Genomic DNA, 19,318 nt, shown 5'->3' on the forward strand with positions numbered 1-19,318 from the left:
TCATAAAATGATTAAGCCCCTTTGAATGCTATTTGTGCCCTGCATTTTAGACTTTGAAAGAGCAGTATGTAGCCTTTAGAAATGTGAAATGAATATCAAAATAAGGCCTTTACTCCACACTGAATGTTCTCACATAAAAATAAATCTTTCATGTATTTTCACAAAATTGGAAGCCTCAGTAGAGAAATCCTAATGGAAAGTCACATATGAAAATTAAGCTATTACTAATTATGGTACGATAGTTAAAGTGCCCTAATGAAACAGATGAGGGAATCAAAGATGGTGAACTAAGTGGCTGTAGTCTTGGTAGAAGTACTTTAGTGAGGATGGGATTGTTCCTTGCAAAATAAAAGAAACAAATATTTTTCCCTTCCTTGGGTTCTGAGTGGATGTGACTAGAGCTTTTTGTTGTCCTTTTTTTTAAAGGAAACAACAGTCTGACAAGGTAGTCAGGTAATTAACTGTGGATAAACATTCCTGCATAGGACTCTATTCCCACCTTGATCGACTCATGCCTTGGGACTGTCTAGTCACTTATGATTTCCTACATCCAAAGTAGCTGCAGCATTTGGGGGCACTGGAGCTGACAGCAGTAATTTTTCAATGCATTAAACACTATAAGCAACAGGTAAAAGGTGGTGCAAATTTAGCCTCTGATTCAAGAAAGAAAAGACTTCTCTGTCAATTTCTTGTATGTCTGGAAAGAAAGAAGACAAAATCTGATTTTGGAAATGTAACACACAGATCCCCCCCCCACCACCACCACCACAACCACTCAATATTTGTCTCCAGCAACGGTGATAAGTATTCTTTGTCTGGCTATGCAAGAAGAAGGACCATTAAATATGGTTTAATTAGGCCACAACTTTATTCCTAAATGTCTAGGAGTACTGGCAGATAAAAATGTACATTGCAGGTAATTCCATGATCATTTGCACATACCTGCTCTCAGCCTCCCCCTTGTCCATCCTGGTCCACAGCCAACCCACTGCTGAGACCTTATCCTCTTCCCTAAATGAGGTTTAAGGGGGCTCTAAAAGAAGAAGGCAGTTAACTCCCTGCCATAAAAGTCATAGGAGCTCTGAACCTCTCCCCCACCACCACCACACACTCCACTTTCTGCTCCTTTAAAGAGTACCTCCTTTAAATCCTTTGCCATCTTTTTTATCCAGTTACCGTATCCATTCCTACAAAGTACTTTGCATTGGATATCCACTTCAAGGAGGCACGAGCAGTTAGCTTGGCTACCAATCGCAAAACCTAGCTAAGTTCCCAAACATCCACTGATGTCTTTTTTAATATTGGCCAAAAATATATCTGCTCCCTATCCTCCCTGAATAACTCTATTGCCCTGTATGCTATGCTCTGATGACAAATTACCAGTCCTCCTATGCCACCTCTGAATTTGGCCATCTCCCTGTTCACGTACCTCCTAGTCTTGTCAACATGTGGGTGTTTCACAGCTGCCTGCCACACCCTGCATGGCAACATGTCTAACCAAATAGTTTTTACTCCTGGACAAAGTTCCAAGATCTTGCCCCCATCCCTCATAGATCTGAGTGTTAAGTCCATTCCTTTACACGTTCCCAGATCATTTTCCCTGAGGTGAACCACAATCGTATCTGAACCACGTCCCAGCTGTGAACCTCTAGACAACCTGGATGTTCACCTATGCACCCAGTAAAACAATACATGTGCCGGCAGATCCATACCACTGTCTACCTGCATCTGGAATGCAAGCCCAAAGGAAAATTAACACATATCCCTCCTGGGATCTCTCTCACATTCTGTGTGCTTTAGAACACCAACGCCAAATTGCCCAGGCACTCAGAACTAGCTGAGCCACTGCTGTTGCCACCCAGATCCTGAATGAGTGGGAATTAAATTCATGTTCTGAAAGCTCTAACCCCATCAGTCCCAGTCTTAAAATTTTAACAAACTGGTATGTTGTCAGAGGACTCCTATCGGCATGGATAAAGAGGGATCCATCTCTCCCTGGTCTTATTGATATGTATTCCCTAACAGCCTCCACAGGGCAGATCCTGGGTTTGCCACCTTCCTGTAAAGTAATGGGTTCACTCTGAACTCCTTGATCCATCTTTGACTACTCAAGATGAATATCAGCAGTTGCCCCTCCCAATGCATATCCCTCACGTCCAGATCCCTTCAGGAGAATCCCTACAGGACCCAGGTACTAGCTCACTGATCCTAAAAGTTCCAAAAAACACTGCCAGGCATGACACCATGAATAAGGTCACCTCTTGTCCACAATGACATATGGACTCTAGGATTCACACCAGATTCTTCAGCATATTAACAGTGATGGGAGGATGCGTATCCTCCCGAGGGCCACTGCTTCAGGGCCAACCAGCTAGAAACCTCTCAATTAAAAACCCACTTCAAGGTTCTGGGAAAGCATACAGCCTATTGACAAACATAAGGCTGATAGATTAGTGGAGATGATTAATGACACTAGTTGCCAGGTTGCTAAAAACACCATGTACTCCAACATCCAGGTCCGCTGTAATCAGCCATATCAGTAATAGGCCCTCCAGCTCTTGAAATTGCACAGAATCAGTTGAACTTCGCTCATAGCTCCAAAATGTTTGTGGAGTCACCGATCTCTGTGCTATGCTGACAGCCATCATACATCAAGGTTCCATCATGCTAGCAACAACTGTTTGGGTTCCTTACTGGTTCCTGGTGCCAGCTCCTGAAGTATGTCCATCTGAAAATGAGACAATGCAGGGGGAAGGATAGCTCAGTGGTTTGAGCATTGGCTTGCTAAACCCAGGGTTGTGAGTTCAATCCCTGAGGGGGCCATTTGGGGATTGGCCCTGCTTTGAGCAGGGGGTTGGACTAGATAATCTCCTGAGGTCCCTTCCAACACTAATAATCTATGATACCTGCCATGCCATTATCAACCTGAACACATGTTTAGAAGAGAAACAAATATTAAGGCTTAAACATTGTAATTCAAATGCCTCACCAACCTCATAACCCTGTGTGATGTGGAGGACTGATGATTAATAGCATGTATCACTGCCATGTTGTCACACCAAAATCACACTGTTCTATTGGCAAACTCCATTCCCCAAATGATTGCTGCCACAAAATCAGGGGGGGGGGAGATTCAGAAATGTTATATCCTGCACTGTCCCTTTTTGTATCCAGGTGGAGGGCCATTTCTGGGTGCACCACCTGCCTTGGTAAAATACCCCACAACCCATACCTCCTGAAGCAGCCTCAGGAGTGGATCTTTAAATCAGTCTTGAGTATCCATTCTTCCCTTCATGATGACACTCCATTAAAATGGCTCAGAAACGGTTCCGACATCCCCTAATCCTTTTTCATCTCTTTAATAACTCTTATAAAATGATTAGGTCTAGATATGCCTGCAGTGACAGCTGCAAACTGGGCTCAAAATGCCTGCAATGGGGCTACCTCCTGACAAAGAAAGTTAAGATGCCCGATAATAGATTGCAGCTCATGGAGTGTAACTTTCTTAGCAGCTCTACCTCTCCTAATCATGTCTAGTAGGTCCTGGAGCTTATCCTGAGGGAGTCAAGATATACCCATCCATGTGTCTAACTCAATCTCCAAGTAAGTTAAGGTAGTGGAAGGACCCTCCATTTTTCCTCCCCTAAAGAACCTCCATCTTTTTTATACGGGGCCTGAAAGGTGTCCATCAGGTTAACACATTCCCAAATTCGCCCTCACTGCATACAAAAAGTCATCTAAGTAATGCACCACCTGCAGTAAATCAGCTTCCTGCATCACTGCCCAGTGTAGCATTGTGTTAAATTTCTCAAATGCCAAATAGGAAATTGCACATCCCATAGGCATAACTTTATCAAAATGAAATAGTCTTTCCGAAGAGAAACCTGGAAGGATAAAGTCAGAGGGATGCACCAGTAGCAGTCAAAAAGCAGTCTTGATATCCCACTTGGCCATCAGTGCCCCTGGGCCACAAGACCTAACAATTTGCACAGTCTGATCAACAGGAATAGCACATGGAATGCAAGGCTGGGTCTATTCCATTGTTAACTGAATGAGTATGACTGGTGGTAAATTAAGTGATACTCAGCTGAAGCCTTCTTAGGAACTAAGCCTAGGGGAGAAACTCGCACATTCTATATAGTTAAATGACTGTATGGCCCTGCTACCCTATTCTCCTTTAGTTCTTGTGTAATCTTTTTTCTTTACAAAATGACCCATTCCCACTGAGGACTTCAAATTTTTGGACATTACATGACTTTTTCCCCCCATAATAGGGATTCTAAACTCAAAGTAAATCCATCCCACAGTATGCCCCATCTGTATTGTAATTCCAAAGGAGCACCCCTAACACCTCAAGCTTACCCGTAGATGACATTCTGGTCCAGCCCCCATTTTCAGTTTATCCCTCATCCTTCCTGTGCCTTGGCCCCCATACATGTTCCTGCGCCCACAGGTCTGTAGGTGCCATCTTAGTTACCCCCCTCTTCTGTTTCCCCATGGTGGCCTTCCCCAGCTGCTGTGGCAATTCTGGTCTATATGGGCCCCAAAGCACATTTCGTGAACATGGTTAAATTTGCAGGTTAAAAACATGCACTTTCATTAAATGCCCAGGAAATATCATTACAGGATGAATGTGATATTTAAGAATCATCACTTATTTCCTTGTATTGCTTGCTATTTTTTGTGTTAGAAAACTAAGAAGAAAAGAACATGTTTTCCTGGGAGGGAACTGCATTCACTTTTACCTGCAATTGATAGTTTTAGCAGAATAATGCAGGTAAAATTATATTGTAACTTCGGGTTGCAGAGATACAACATCAGGGCAATATTTACCTTAAAAGGAAAAGGTAAAAATCAAATTCTTTATAAATGTTTTTATAATTCTGTCTCTTGGTAGCTTGGAAATGGAAGTTTCAGGTCTGGAAGTCTCTTAATGGTCTTAGTTGGATTTGTTTGGAGGTTTATTGACTTTGTATGTGATGTGTTTATTACTTAGTAACGTAGGAAGACATGAATTGATAATGCTGTATAATGCTTTAATTATATCTTTTATGAGGATAATTATGTAAAAGTAAATAAAGGTAGGGCTATGATAATACTTAATTTAGTATGTCTTTCAGCAATACAATTTGTATAATTAAAGTACTTTTATTTAATAAAGTAAAAAGAATTACATTTTCAAAATATTCTAAGTAGCGAAGGCTCTTAAAAAATAGAAAGTAAAGAGTAAAAATGTGTTTGTGACTTGCTTATATTTCAGATTGCTTTTTCAAATTACTGCTGTGTAAGGGTTAACTTGCTGACTTCTGTATCTACACATTTAAACAATGAATCTCATAGCGGTATAGTTAGGAACCGTTTGTGCAGACAATAAGTGATCACTACAGTGCCTTTATATTAGAGAAGCAAAATGTAAATTCCATTTCTTAAATCAAATGATTGCTTCTAGAGGTGAAACAACAGTGCAGACTTTGTTTTAAAAAAATAAGGTTAATGTATGAATTCTGAAAAGAAGAATATACTTACCCTCCCTGCCCTGTTCATGTCGCTAACATTTCATCTGTTGTATCAGTCGTTATAAATTAAAATATCATGCACTAAACATGGCTGGATAATCATGAAGTATGACAAATATTACTAAAAATATGGAGCTCAGTCTTGCAGCCCTCATTCAGGTGAAACTTCCCACTGACTCAGTTACCAGAGAAGTACAAAAGTTCTGTTCTTGTTTTTTAGCAAGCAGTGGAAAATGTTTACATACGGCCCTACCCTAAACACTGGACTACTGGATATTGATGACTCCATATTCAAAATCCTGTGCAGAATTTCTGTTGTCAGAGATTGGCATTAAAGAATTCTGTATTTTCAAGCTTCTGCACAGTCAAAAACAGAACACAGACCTGTGCACTCCACTAGTTCAACACCTTTAAAAAATTGACACGGCTATACATCTAGTCACATGAATGAAATCAAGATAAAATTTGTGTGGACAAGTGTCATTCCAGTCAGACAATTCTGCAAGCCTAAAATCCATTACTTAGAAAAAATAGATATCCTGAAAATCAAATATAAGGGGAAAGACTCCCTTCACCCTTTTATCATAGAAGATTAGAAGGTCATCTAGTGCAGGCGTGGGCAAACTTTTTGGCCTGAGGGCCACATCGGTGTTCCGAAACTGTATGGAGGGCCGGGTAGGGAAGCTTGTGCCTTCCCAAACAGCCTGGTCCCTGGCCCCTATCCACCTCCTCCCACTTCCCACCCCCTGACTGCCCCCTTCAGAACCCCCAACCCATCCAACCCCCCCTGTTCCTTGTCCCCTGACTGCCCCCTCCCAGGACCCCCCGCCCCAACTGCTCTCCCCGGAACCCCACCACCTATCCAACTGTCCCCTGACTGCCCCCCAGAATCCGCTGCCCCTTATCCAATCTCCCCTCCCCCTTACCATGCCGCTCAGAGCAACAGGACTGGCAGCTGTGCCGCCTGATCGGAGCCAGCCACACTGCCTGGCAGGAGCTCCCAGCCCTGCCGCCCAGAGCGCTGGCGGCACAGCAAGCTGAGGATGCAGGGGAGGGGCCGGGGACTAGCCTCCCCATCCGAGAGCTCAAGGGCCAGGCAGGATGGTCCCGTGGGCTGGATGTGACCTGCAGGCCATAGTTTGCCCACCTCTGATCTAGTGAAACCTCCTGCTCAATGTAGGACCAACTCCAACTAAATCATCCCAGCCAGGGCTTTGTCAAGCCAGGCCTTTTAGTGGCTAAAATATCTCAGGGGATGTTGGATTAGCAGAAAGAATATTTATGATTCGTGATACAAGATCCACTGTGGTCAAATTGAACCACAGTAATACAGCTGCTATTCTTTTTCAGTTTTTGCATAGGCACAAACGATCAAACATGAAGACCACTGAGGATAAGTGGCTTGCAGGAATCAAATATACACTAGGGTTATTTGACTCATGCTTGGTGTAGAAGGGGGAGAAAACATCAGATAAATCTTTACAGTTAATAGGCTTACTGAATGTATGTTTAAATACAAGTTGAAGAAGGAACCGGTCACTGTATAGGTCATTTTGATATGTCCTACATGCATTTTGCAAAAACAGAATATTCTGTCAATTCAGGTTGCTATGGTGGTTGTTCTGAATCTGTGGGTTTAATTAAGTATCATCTCAGGCAGAGCAAACAGAGTGCTCATCACAGGAGTGTTCCACACAATGGCTCACGCTGACCTACGGTGATGCATGAGTGTTGAGAAAATGTCACAGGGCCACCAACATGAATCCCTGCTCCTTCAGGGAACCATGAGAGGGAGAGAAGAAAGATTTACTCCTCCCTCCCATAGGGAGGAGATACTACATCTAATGGAGTTGGCGAGAAACACAAAATAAATCCCAGTACCATTTCTTGCCTTTGTTTGTTGTATGATGTTTGTGTTAGCATTTTGTCATTGTGTAAGGATGTGTTGTGATGCTGCAGTGTTTGAATTGTGACATTGCAATGTTGGGAAATCACTGATTATTTTTTTGTCTCTTGTACTCAAATCAATGATAGAAAAGTTTTCCATTTCTACAAAATTAAGTTCTGCACAGCTGTAATGTGAGTGTATATACTGTAATTAAGTGGCTTACCTTCCTGCCTGTATACAGTTCCCTGAAGGACATAAATCCACACTGTGTAGAAGTCAAGCATAGGAGTTTATTACACACAGTGCTGGCGGAGTGTCACCTTTCTTATTAGGCTTAGAGACACTGTCAATTAATTGATTACAGTAGAATATATAGATTTTCATGGGCGGGGGAAAGTGATGAGATAGGCAGTCCCCCCCCCCACACCCCGGGATAGGTTTTGCAGCAAGACAAGATAGCATATTAGCCAATAGTTAACAGGTTACATAATGTTTCCACCCATGGTTTTAAGTTAGCAAATTAACATTTAATTAATACTTTGATAAAATGTTATTAGTATAAAATATATATGTTGAATTTTGATTTGGGGTTTATAGGAATGGAGGAACTTCTTTGATTGGCCAACAGGTACATTCCTAGGGGTTAAAGCAAAGAAACAATGGAAATATATGGCAATAAAGATTGTCTTCTGTGTGTCTTAAGGTAGGCATTGGTCCCTTGGAAGGGAGGTGGAAGGATGCCATATTTTATACTGGTATGTGCCAACTTTTTATAAACTCAAGGTTGGATTTGTGGGAAGAATGTCTCCCTACAGAAGAGACTAACACAATAGGAACAGGAATTTTTTGTTTAATTTGAAACATTGGATGAAACATAATTATTTAGTTATTGCTTTAACGTTTGGCATTTTTACTGACCAAGCATATCTTTAGCAAAGGCAATATTATTTTGTTTATTTTGCTTTTTTTTTTTTTTAAGCTAATTACTGTTTGCTAGGCCTCTGGTTTCTTGACCATGCTCTGGATTTTAGGTCTGGAAAAGAGCTGGCACAATCCATATACCAGGCTGTTATATAAAATGTGCATGGATTTTAACCCTTCATTCCTGATATGGCAATCAATAGTTTATTTTCTTTAGAATATAATAATAGGATTTTTAAATGTCATGCAGTGGACGTATGAGAAATGTAATCCCATTAGCAATCATTAATTGTAAACTAATCTGTTGTAGATATAATATAGGGCTATATTTTATATATAGTTTGTAAACTACTGGAAAACAGAATATCTGGAACCTGAAGTAAAATGACAGAATCGTATTCTGGGTTTTCTGCTACACCCTTGATTCTTCATACATATAGACTATAGATTCATGTTTGGATTATTTTCTTCACAAATATCTCAGTCTACTGAGCCCATACTGTAGAAAGATATTTTTTCCACATCCCATAAACTACTTTTTATGGAGCTCAAACTGTAAAAATTAAATGTGCAAGAAATGCATGTTTGGTAACTGGCTATAAAAGTGATGAATTTTCCTAACTCGCTTGACGCTAATTACATCTTTTGCACTTATTTTTTTTCCAGTTTGAACGTTCTTCTTTACTTGTGACCCTGTTAGGCCATATGTTCACGTGACACTCCAAATTTTACATCCTAAACTATGGACATTTTATTTTAGTACCTAAAAGATGCTATTGTAAACACTGCACCATTTGCTTTATGACACGGACTTGTTAATGGAGACATGTTTAAAAAAAATTCTGTATGCCAGCAATACCTTTTTGATTCAGTAGGAGATAGAAAAGAACTCTAAAATAAGAGCAGGGTAATCCTCAGAGGCCACATTTTGTGTGTGTATATATGTTTGCCTCATGTTGATGGAAAACATCTGTTCTTAATGTTTTTATATATTATGCAAAGCTAGTTTATTCTTGTGAAAATATTGGATTTCAGCCAATACAGTCAATTAAAAAAATAAATAAAGATGACAACTTTTATACTTTGCTTGGTCCCTTTTTGTGATGGTTTGGTTTGGGCTATCTTATTATTTTTTAATGTTTATGATTTTAAGTGTTAAACCCCCCAGTGTCCATCATTAGTGAGAGTGTGTCAGATCAAATTATTATAATTATTGCTATTTAAAATGCCGTTTGTTATTTTATACATATGGTTGCTTTTCGGTCTTCATTTCACAACTGCTTTTTGACCAAAGTATTCTTTCCCTCATATTATTAATATTTTCTTCATGGAATTTACATGAGGGAAGTGTATGGTATGATCAACATAATAAGCAGTAGACACCGCACACATGCTGTCTAACCATTGTCAAGTTTGTGTAGGCATCATGGCAGAGGAGACTTTTGGGAGGGACCTGATGGAGATCAGTGAGATGGCTTTATGGATTTTCACAGGGAGCTACTCACATGCATAAAGGGTGGCATCGGAGAAAGCTCAAAGTTGATGGTTTGAAAATTTTACAGAGGAGCAGTCGAGACTGGCTCTATTGGTATAACAGATGCAGTGTCAACATCTCAGTAGTGTATAAGAGATGATAAATAGGGCAGGGATAGGCCGTGAGGACCCTTTAAAGTGAAGACAAATCGTTTGTGTATGATGTGTGGAAAAGAGAGAGCCAGTGCAGGAGTGCAATGTATTGGGGGTGGGGGAGCACATGGCTCAAGGCAGTGAACTTTTCAGCAGCATTCTGCCTGGGAATAAGTGGGGTTAGATGAGATTTGTCAAGACGGGTGAAGAAGAGGTTGCAGTAGGTCCGATATGAGATGAAGCCGGACTTGACGAGCGCTTTAGCTGTATCGGTGTAGAGGAAAGGCTGGATCTTAGAGATATTGTGCAGGAAGAAGCAATAGGATTTTGACACTGCCTGGATGTGTGGACGAAGATACAATGCCCAAGTTACAGGCCAAAGTGAGAGGGAAGGTGGCAGTGGTATCCATAGTGAATGAGAAAGGAAGGAGAAAGAGAGGCTTAGGGAAAAGATATATAGTCCTTTTTATGCCATGTTGAGCTTTAGTTGGCATCTGTATTTGTTGCACTGGAAGATTGCTTTTACTTTTCTTTTTTTTCCATAGTGAATTTGCTTCTTATTTTGTGGAATGAGCAGGGTATAAGTGGAGTGGGGGCATTTTGGGCTGCTTGCATTACATGAAAAAAAAGGACGAGGGACAGGATTGGTTTGTGGAAATTAGTGGATGGGGATGCAGGGAAATGTCTTGTTTTGTCTGCCTATTTTGTTTGCCTTTGGGAAAGGATCTGTCTCTTACTCTGTGTGTGTACAGTGCCCAGAACAGACTGGAACCTCTGGGCGTCAATATATGCAATTAGATGATTAATAATCTCATTGTGACCATGTATTACATCTATTATCACAGCGTGAATTTTAAAAAATGTAGACTTACATTTTTATCTTTCCTCTTCCCCTGCTCTAGTTCCCTGGTTTTGAATAGAATCCTTTTCTTGATGATTCTGTGCCTGAAGGCCCTGGTAGCCTTAACACACAAAAACTATAAAAAGCATGTACAATAACTAAGTGGTGTAGCTGATTAAGCCCTAAAGTGAGCAATAAATCTGATGCTCAATTTACAATACAAAAGCAACAATGCACACAATCTAAAATGAATACCAAAGCCAGCCCTGACAGGTTCCAGTGAAGTACTTTTGCTTATACCAAGTTATACCTTGGGGGAATGGAGGTATAGCTCAGTGGTTTGAGCATTGGCCTGCTAAACCCAGGGTTTGTGAGTTCAATCCTTGAGGGGGTCACTTAGGGATCTGGGGCAAAAATTGATCCTGCTAGTGAAGGAAGGGGGCTGGACTTGATGACCTGTCAAGGTCCCTTCCAGTTCTAGGAGATTGGTATATCTCCAATTATTATTTATTATAAGTTGAAGAGGCTTCCACAGACAGCCACAAGTCTGTCAGAGAAAAAGTCCCCAGGATGCGCTAGTTTTGCTTGGCAGAACAGGCTTCTGTGGTAGATCCCTGTCTTCATTGTAGGAGCACAGCTTGTGTAGTTCCCATATAGCCAATCACTTGTTCAGTGATCCTGACTGGTGCTCCCATGCTCTACTTTGGTATGAGGCATAACAGGAAGGAGGAGTGCGGACCAAAAAGTGACTCAGTCCCGTCAATGTGTGAAACACTGGGTTGAAGAAGATGAATCACTACAAGTTATTTCCAGCACAAAGGATTCTATGACCTAGTGGTGTGAGAATATTGCATGAAAAATGGAAGAGGATGAGACGAGAAGAGAAAACAGAAATTAAAGAGTGTTTAACTTGTACCATGGTTTGCCAGGGCTGAGCCCTGGCACCTCTAGGCTTGGCAGTTCATAGCTCCCACACCTCTGGACTTGCCATGTCACTTATGAACGCAAAAAAATTGGTTAAGCCCTGGCACTTCTTTCATTACAAATTAAGCACTGGGGTAAGGAGAGACTAGGAAAAGAGGTGTCAAGAGGACGAACTTGCTGGGGTTGATACTATAGGGGAGCAGAAGAAGAGAAGGAGAGCTGAAAACGAGTGAATAAATAGTCAGTGGGTGACACAAAGGGGAAAGGAGGATGCCAAGAAAAGTGGAATGATTAAAGAAGGGAATGAAAGGAGGTAGCTAGCCAGCAACTCACTCGAGGAGCCAGCTAGAAAGCTTCCCTAAGTATCTTGGTTATTGATAACACCTTCCTAGACATGTGGTTCACTTGAAAGGTCAAAGGTGGGGGTTTTACTCACTTTTGCCTAACAGAAAGGTGATAATTCTAATTTGCAGAGCATGAATGTGTAAAATTTTAACCCACTGCAGTACCTTAGTACACAGTATCAATTAAGGATGTCATTTCAGCTCAACTGCCCTATTCTTGTAGACTTGTCAGACCTTTGGAAACACTGTAGTATAATCTTGGTTATTTAAATTCATTCAGTCTTTCCACTGGGATTTAATGGTTCCTGTGAAGCAATTATGATCTTTGTACAAGTGCAGAGACACTACCTGTCAATGAGTACTTGGGGAATTCTTAATATGTAGATTGCTGACCTGATAAACTGTAACAGCTCGGAGGGAGTTGTTATGGTCTGTCGCATCAGTGAGTACTTAGGGACTCCTTAATATGTGGATTATTGGGACAGTAAGAACGGCTGCAGTCCATTGTGTCAGTGCAGCTGTTTCATATGTGCACTAAGATATTACGCTAAACAGCCTTATAAAATGCTGTTAAAAACGAGTGACAGTAGTCATTATTTTAAATTAAATAAATGTCTTTTTCAGTTTTATCTTGCTAGAACTACAAATGAAGGCACTAATCCAGATCCTGGATTTATTAGCTATAGAGGTTCCATTTTGAAGTTATAGAAGAGGTGTGCAAAAAGATCCCAAAACTAGTATTACATATTATTATTGATCATGTTTATTACGGTAGTTCCTAAAGATCCACCAAAAATGGGGCCCCATAGTGCTAGGCACTTAACAAACAGTAGTAGAAAGTTTACAGTCTGAATAGACAACAGAAAAGGTGGGGAAAGGGGTGCAACAAAAAACCAATGTGAACAATATAATGAAAGCAAGCGTAAAATTAGTTTCATAATTATGGGAAGGGGGCAGAGAGGATCAGCTAAACGGAAAGATAAGAGAAATGGGAGTGAGCAGGGATGGATGTAGAGAAGAGTGGCAGGTGTGGAGTGAAACTGAGGTGAAGAGACTGGGAGAGAGAAGGTTGGAGCAGACGCCCAGTCAGAACAGGAAAAAGAAGGTCCTGTCCAGTCAAAACTATAGAAAGTTCTCTGAATGTCTGAAAGCACGTTTTGGAATACCTTTCTTGCTCTGCCACCCTATCTGCAACTTCAGAACTGAAAAATCACTGATAACTTGTTCCTGGCCTGAGATTGGACATGCAAAGTTTTAGCATGGAGCAAATGCTGGCGCCTAAACATTTTGTTGATGGAACTTCGTAGAACTGCTTAGATTAGCTGCATTATTAGCCATTAGACATTTATAACACAAAGGCCAAAAGAACCTTGCCTGTACTTCTCTTGATCCTATGATCATTTTTTATTTTGTATTGTTTCAGTATTTTACTGTTTAAAATGCAGAGCATTAATAGCCCTGTACTGAGGCTGCCAGCTGGCATTCTTAGATTCAGTCATGAAGTTGGGTTCTTTTGTGCTGTTCTCAAGAAAGTCAGAGATTTGATTCAGATACTGTGTCAGACACACTGCATTCTTTCCTCAAATTTTCAATAAATGCATCAGCATGGATGGCTGTATTTTCCTAGAGGGGAGACTCTGACACAAGATAGCCATACTGATTTGCTTGAGAGAGGATTCTGCCTATGTGGGTATGAGTGGTATCAGGTTTTGGTAAAACTGATATCCTCACACTTAAATGAGTTATCATAAATCCAAAATTTTAGTTATCACAGTAGATTTTTTTGGCAATGCAGTGAGGCAGGGAATCGTCTGTCCTTTGCCTCTTTTTTAAGGCACTTAGGTTGGCACTCCCCACCTATGGTTGGCTGGAAATTGAATTCCATTTTTCAAAAAAAATTGAGATTTTGAAATTTGGTTTCACTCCTCATTGGGGAAAAAAAAGAGACTTTTTTTTCAAAATTTTCACCAAAAAAAAAAAAGGAGAAAAACAAGAACACACAAACCCTTACCCAGAATAGCCAATAGCTCAGTGGTTAGAGCACTCAATTAGGATGTGGAAGACTATAGTCAAGTCCCTGCTCTATGTGATTCAGAGCAGGGACTTGAACCCTAGTCTCCCACATCTCAGTTGAGTGTCCTAACCACTAGGATAATGACTATTCTGGGATATTTTCTCATGTTGACCAATTCTGGACTTGAAAACCCTCTGATGAAAAAATATTTAGTCAAAAAATTCCTGATTGGCTCTACTTCAAAGTTTTATGGTAAGAAAGACCAAAAACAAAAATACTGTATTTTTTGTCGAGATGAGAGGTATACATTGTTTTGGTGCCAGGCAACCAGACTGTCAGGATAGCTGGCATCAACTCAGGCTGGGGCAGGAGCAGGAGCAGGCACAGGCAGGAGTGGGAGTAGGAACAGGCCTGGGCAGGAGTGGGCGCTAGAACAGGCACAGGCCAGAGCAGTCTGTCAGAACTACCAGGCAGCTGGGAATTCTTCTGACAAGGTAGCAACATTGAGCAGACTGGAGTGGTTGCTTCCATTAGGAGCCTTTATACCTGCCTTGGGGTCACCTGATTAGACTCTTGTTTGTGGATTGGCTGGACCCTAGTTGCTTGTCATGGGCCTATCATAGGATTTGCAGATAATTACCTCAGATGACTCACCAACTCAGGCTCAGAGGTGACTCATCACATATTTCCATTAACTACTACTGCTCCATTGTGGCACTGCAGCTGGTTTGTGTTTTTTCTCTTTTATTTTTCTAATGTATGTGAGCCCATGTTTCCTATTGTGAACTGACAGTCATCCAGAAGTCAACCTTCCATTCTCCCTGAAACAAACAGCTACTGCACTAAATCAGCAATAAATCAGATCTGGCCCAGATTTTGGAACAGGAGTACATTAGTGTTCATGCACATGATGCGGGCATGAAAAACTCCCAATACATGCACTCAAGTTGAGATTCCACACTCAAGCCGTATACACATGCATGCATGCTGCCCCAGTGGGTATGCTCTTGAGTCAGGTAAGTGCAAAAATGCTCACATACTCATGCATGTCTATTTGAAAAATTTTGAGAATAGCTTTTGTCAGCGCGTTTCAATCAAAAACCATGAACGACAGAGCCAACGAGCAAAAATTATTAAATGGAAGGGGATTTAATTTTAAGGGAAGAAGCAAAACTTTGAACCTGTTTTTAATTTGTATCCAACCGGTTCATCTAACTCTAGTCACCTTCACTAGTTCTTACACTTTGTGCTTGTTGCTCCAGTAGAAGTGGGAGCGCAGAGGCTATTTATGGTTTTTAAATAATTTTGTTCTTTTTGGAGCATCATTGGAACTGGTTTCAGAAGTTAATTATGTTGGAATAAGACACTGTTCATGTATGATTCAATTTTACTAGTATGTGGGCTGCTTGTCAACATATGTGACAGGTTGCAAGCCAAGGTTTATCACAAATTCCCTGGTTCCAGAGGGCCTCAATGTATATTTACAGCCCATTTGCTATGTCCTGTGCCTGGGGGAATATAGTCACATAGGTTGAGCAGACATCTTGTCAAGATGTACAAGCATTTGTGCTTGCAGCTATAAACAATGATGAAATATTTAAAATGTTATCCTATGTGTATTTTATTAACTGCTTCAACACTGTATAACATTAATATAATGTTGGTGAGGTTTTATATAATTTTTTTTTTAAATGAGAATCTAGATGCTAAATAATCTTGTGTATTTTTGCCTGCAGTAATTAATACTGTTTTACTAAAATACAGGTCTAGATTCATTGGGGTTACACCAATATTGAATTCTGCCCACAGTTGTAAAAAAAAACAATTAATGTAAGAAAAGCCCTATTCTAAAACTTCTGGGGAAAATTGCCTTTAAAGGGTTTTTAAACTTTCACGTGTGTTTGTTTACATCTAAAGGAATGTTGTGTAGATGAAGCATAAAATTGCGAGCTTGGTGTTGTCAGAATTTTAAACATGGTTTTTCCATTTGCATTAAAACTAAAATAAAAACTCAGTTTTCCAAGTACATACTCTGAAACTCCTGAAAAGCTGTAAGGTTTATGTTGGTCCCATTACTACTTTATATCTGTCACTGGGGAAAGTATGCGAACATGAGGAGCACACTTTTATGCTCGTACTATTAGAGGAAACCCACTATAAACATCCTCATGGAGTCTGTAAATCATCCCCCAGTGCACAAAACACATTTTAAGATTAATGTTTTAAGTGAACAAGAAAGAGAAGAAAGTAGTGTGTCTTGCTTAGAATTTTACTTTTTAAAATGTTAGCTGATCCCCTAAGTGTTTCATGTTTTATTATACGCAGTATAGTCATCCAGAATAATCTGATCTATAGTGCAATATAATTTAACATTGGAATAATTAAGCAATTACAGAGTCAGATTTTTAAATTTACTAGTGTGGTTGTGAACTTTTTTCCTACTGCAGCCAGTAACAAGGGACTGAAATTGGGTTTTGTTCTATATGAATGCAAAGCTGATGGCCTGTTATGGTAGCTTTCTGAGGACTAAATACTAGCTTCCGCTTCTGAGATCAGAATGAGTTGTAAGGATTTATTTGGGGGAGCCAGTCAGACTTTTAGGTTGATCATCATATCTCTAATCAGGTCCTCAAAGGTTCCTGGGCCTACATTGCTTATTAAAGGAAATGTGACTCAGTATGTTTTTATAGAGGATAGGTCCATCAGTGGCTAGCCAAGATTGTCAGTGATGCAACCGCATGCTCTGGGTGTCCCTAAAACTCTGACTGCTAGAAGCTGGGACTGGACAGTAGGGGATGGATCACTCAATAATTGCCCTGTTCTGTTCATTCTCTCTGAAGCATCCGTCACCAGCCACTGTTGGAAGACGGGATACTGGGCTAGATGGATCATTGATCTAACCCAGTATATCCATTCTTATGGTCCTATAAAATTTTACTGAAACTCTTAAACAAAAACAAAATCAAGAAAACATATCACTGAAGTTAAACGTATTATTAATAATACTGAAGAAAATTGGACCATTACAGCAATCAAATGAAGGTCAGATCAATAAATTAAACTCAATATTGGATTCTAATTAAATAATCATATTAGTTAAATCAAACTAATACTACAAATAATCATTCTTTTTCAATCATAAAGAGGGTTCTAAACAGGTAGGCTATCAGAATATAAATTTTAACAAAAGAAATTAGCCAAAATCAATCTAATCTATGATTTAAAAGTTGGTCAGGAGCTTAATACTGAAACCAGATTACATGATGTTTAAACCACAACCTCAGAGACAATTATAAAGCTTCCCTCTCAGAGTTCTATTCTTAGGTGGTGGCTGACCTGTCCTCATGCCTCCTCTCCATCCCCAACAGAGACATTAAAATACAGACTTCAATAGAACAGTCTTGGTAAGCAGAAGTTTGATAACCATTATTTACCAGAGATTACAGCTGACAATTTCAAGTCTCTTAGGGCTTTTAAACATAGAACACGTTCTAATAAATAATTTTATGAGATAGTATTTAGGGCTGGGTTGAACCGGAGGAATTTATTTCTGGTGCCTGCCCCATCTGGATTTTATGGGTGCTCATACACACATACATGCACACAGCCACACTTTTATATCCTAAAATGAAAGAATATAATAAAAGGAGGGACCTCTCTCAGCTAAAAAAAAAAAAAAACAGAAAAGAGGGGGAAGATACATAAGATACTATTCATAAGATACTGTTGTGAACTGTTCAGCTCTTGCAGTCTTCTAGACTCTTGTGGAACAGAAACAGGTACTGTAGACAGTGGCACTGGAACATTTTTAATAGTGAGGTTTCTGAAAGCCAGCCTCCATACTCCTTTCTGCACCCCCTTTCCCTCAGAGCTGGGGCCGGGAGCAGGGCCATGTCTCCAGAAGGGGGCAAGGCTGGGACCACAGCTGGAGATGGGCACGGGGCCAGAAGCGGAGCTGCGGGCGTGGGGCCGGCAGCCAGGACCCTGAGTGCAGGGCCGGGAGTGGAGCCCCGTGGAAAACCTGAGAGTGCTGCAGCACCGCGCCCCCATACACCTACTTCCTGCGCCTGTGGCTGTAGACAAGAAGCCAGACAGTGATGTTCCATGAGCATAGTACTTCTTGATAGTGGACCTTCTCTGAGTGCAGAGAGACTGGTTGAAGGATGTCATTGTCAGGAATGAGAGCCTGCAATTGAGCATGGGATCTGCTAGCTAACCACAGCTGAAATCCTAATTGGCTAGATCGCCTAATTGACTGAGCAGCAGAGCTGATCTTAAGACCAACAGTAGCATTTGGCCAGGGGATGCTCAGTGCTTATTCCTGCAGCTGTGATTGCTCCTGTGCTGTCCTGTTCCCAGCCTTGCTCCTGGCCTGTGCCTGATTTTACTTTGTTATAATCTATTGCCCGGATCTGGAAATAGGAAGGCAGATGCCCTATCCCACAAAGAGGAGTACCTCAAGCTTGGTGAAGGAGTTCTTTCTACAGTCCTTCAGGCTTAAGTCAAAGGGGCCGTTGACAACAATCTAATGTTGTCCATCCATTCTCAGCTGCTCCACAACTCCTTTGCAATCCAGATCCATCAGACCCTGGATATTGCAGATGCCCAGTCTGATTCTGAATTTAAGCTGCAGGATGGCCTCCCCTATCACAAGGATCATATTTACATTTCGGAGGGTCAGCCTAGATTCCAGGTCATGTCATGCCACTCCCTAGTCACTTTGGGCATTCAAAGACATGGGACCTGATACCACAGAGTTTCTGGTGGCCTATCCTATGCACATGCGTCAGGAAGTATGTAAGTTCCTGCAATCTTTGTACAAGTGCAGAGACACTACCTGTCAATGAGTACAGATCTTTGATTTCTGTTTTCTCTTCTCATCTCATCCTGCAATCTTTGTTCATGAGCCAAGAGTCTGTGCTTGAAATTGCTCAGCCTTCTCCAGCCTTTGCCCTAGAGCAGGGGTTCCCAAACTTGATTTGCAGCTTCTTCAGGGTAAGCCCTGGGCGGGCCGTGAGATGCTTTGTTTACCTGAGCCTTCGCAGGTGCAGCCGCTTGCAGCTTACAATGGCTGCGGTTTGCCATTCCCAGCCAATGGGAGCTGCAGGAAGCGGTGTGGGCCAGGCCACTGCTTCCTGCAGTTCCCATTGTCTGGGAACAGAGAACCACAGCCACTGTGAGCTGCAAGCGGCCGTACCTGCGGAGGCTCAGGTAAACAAAGCATCTCAGGGCCCGCCAGGGGCT

At 41.1% G+C, this 19,318-nt stretch overlaps 1 protein-coding gene across 7 annotated transcripts in view; it reads left to right on the forward strand.

The window, feature by feature from the left end:
• ELP4 (elongator acetyltransferase complex subunit 4) overlaps window positions 1-19,318 on the forward strand; it is a 283,737-nt gene that overhangs the window by 165,466 nt on the left and 98,953 nt on the right. The window contains exon 10 of one of the 7 annotated variants that reach the window (XM_030560249.1): window positions 8,992-9,325. The exons of the other annotated variants lie outside the window; for them this stretch is intronic. Within the exon in view, the coding sequence (XP_030416109.1) occupies window positions 8,992-9,042 (51 nt within the window). The 3' untranslated portion in view covers window positions 9,043-9,325. Of the gene's footprint in view, window positions 1-8,991; window positions 9,326-19,318 lie in introns of those variants that run through there. 7 annotated transcript variants of the gene reach the window in all.

The sequence above is a fragment of the Gopherus evgoodei genome, chromosome 4 (assembly GCF_007399415.2).
Source record: "Gopherus evgoodei ecotype Sinaloan lineage chromosome 4, rGopEvg1_v1.p, whole genome shotgun sequence".
Classification (NCBI taxonomy): Eukaryota; Metazoa; Chordata; order Testudines; family Testudinidae; genus Gopherus; species Gopherus evgoodei.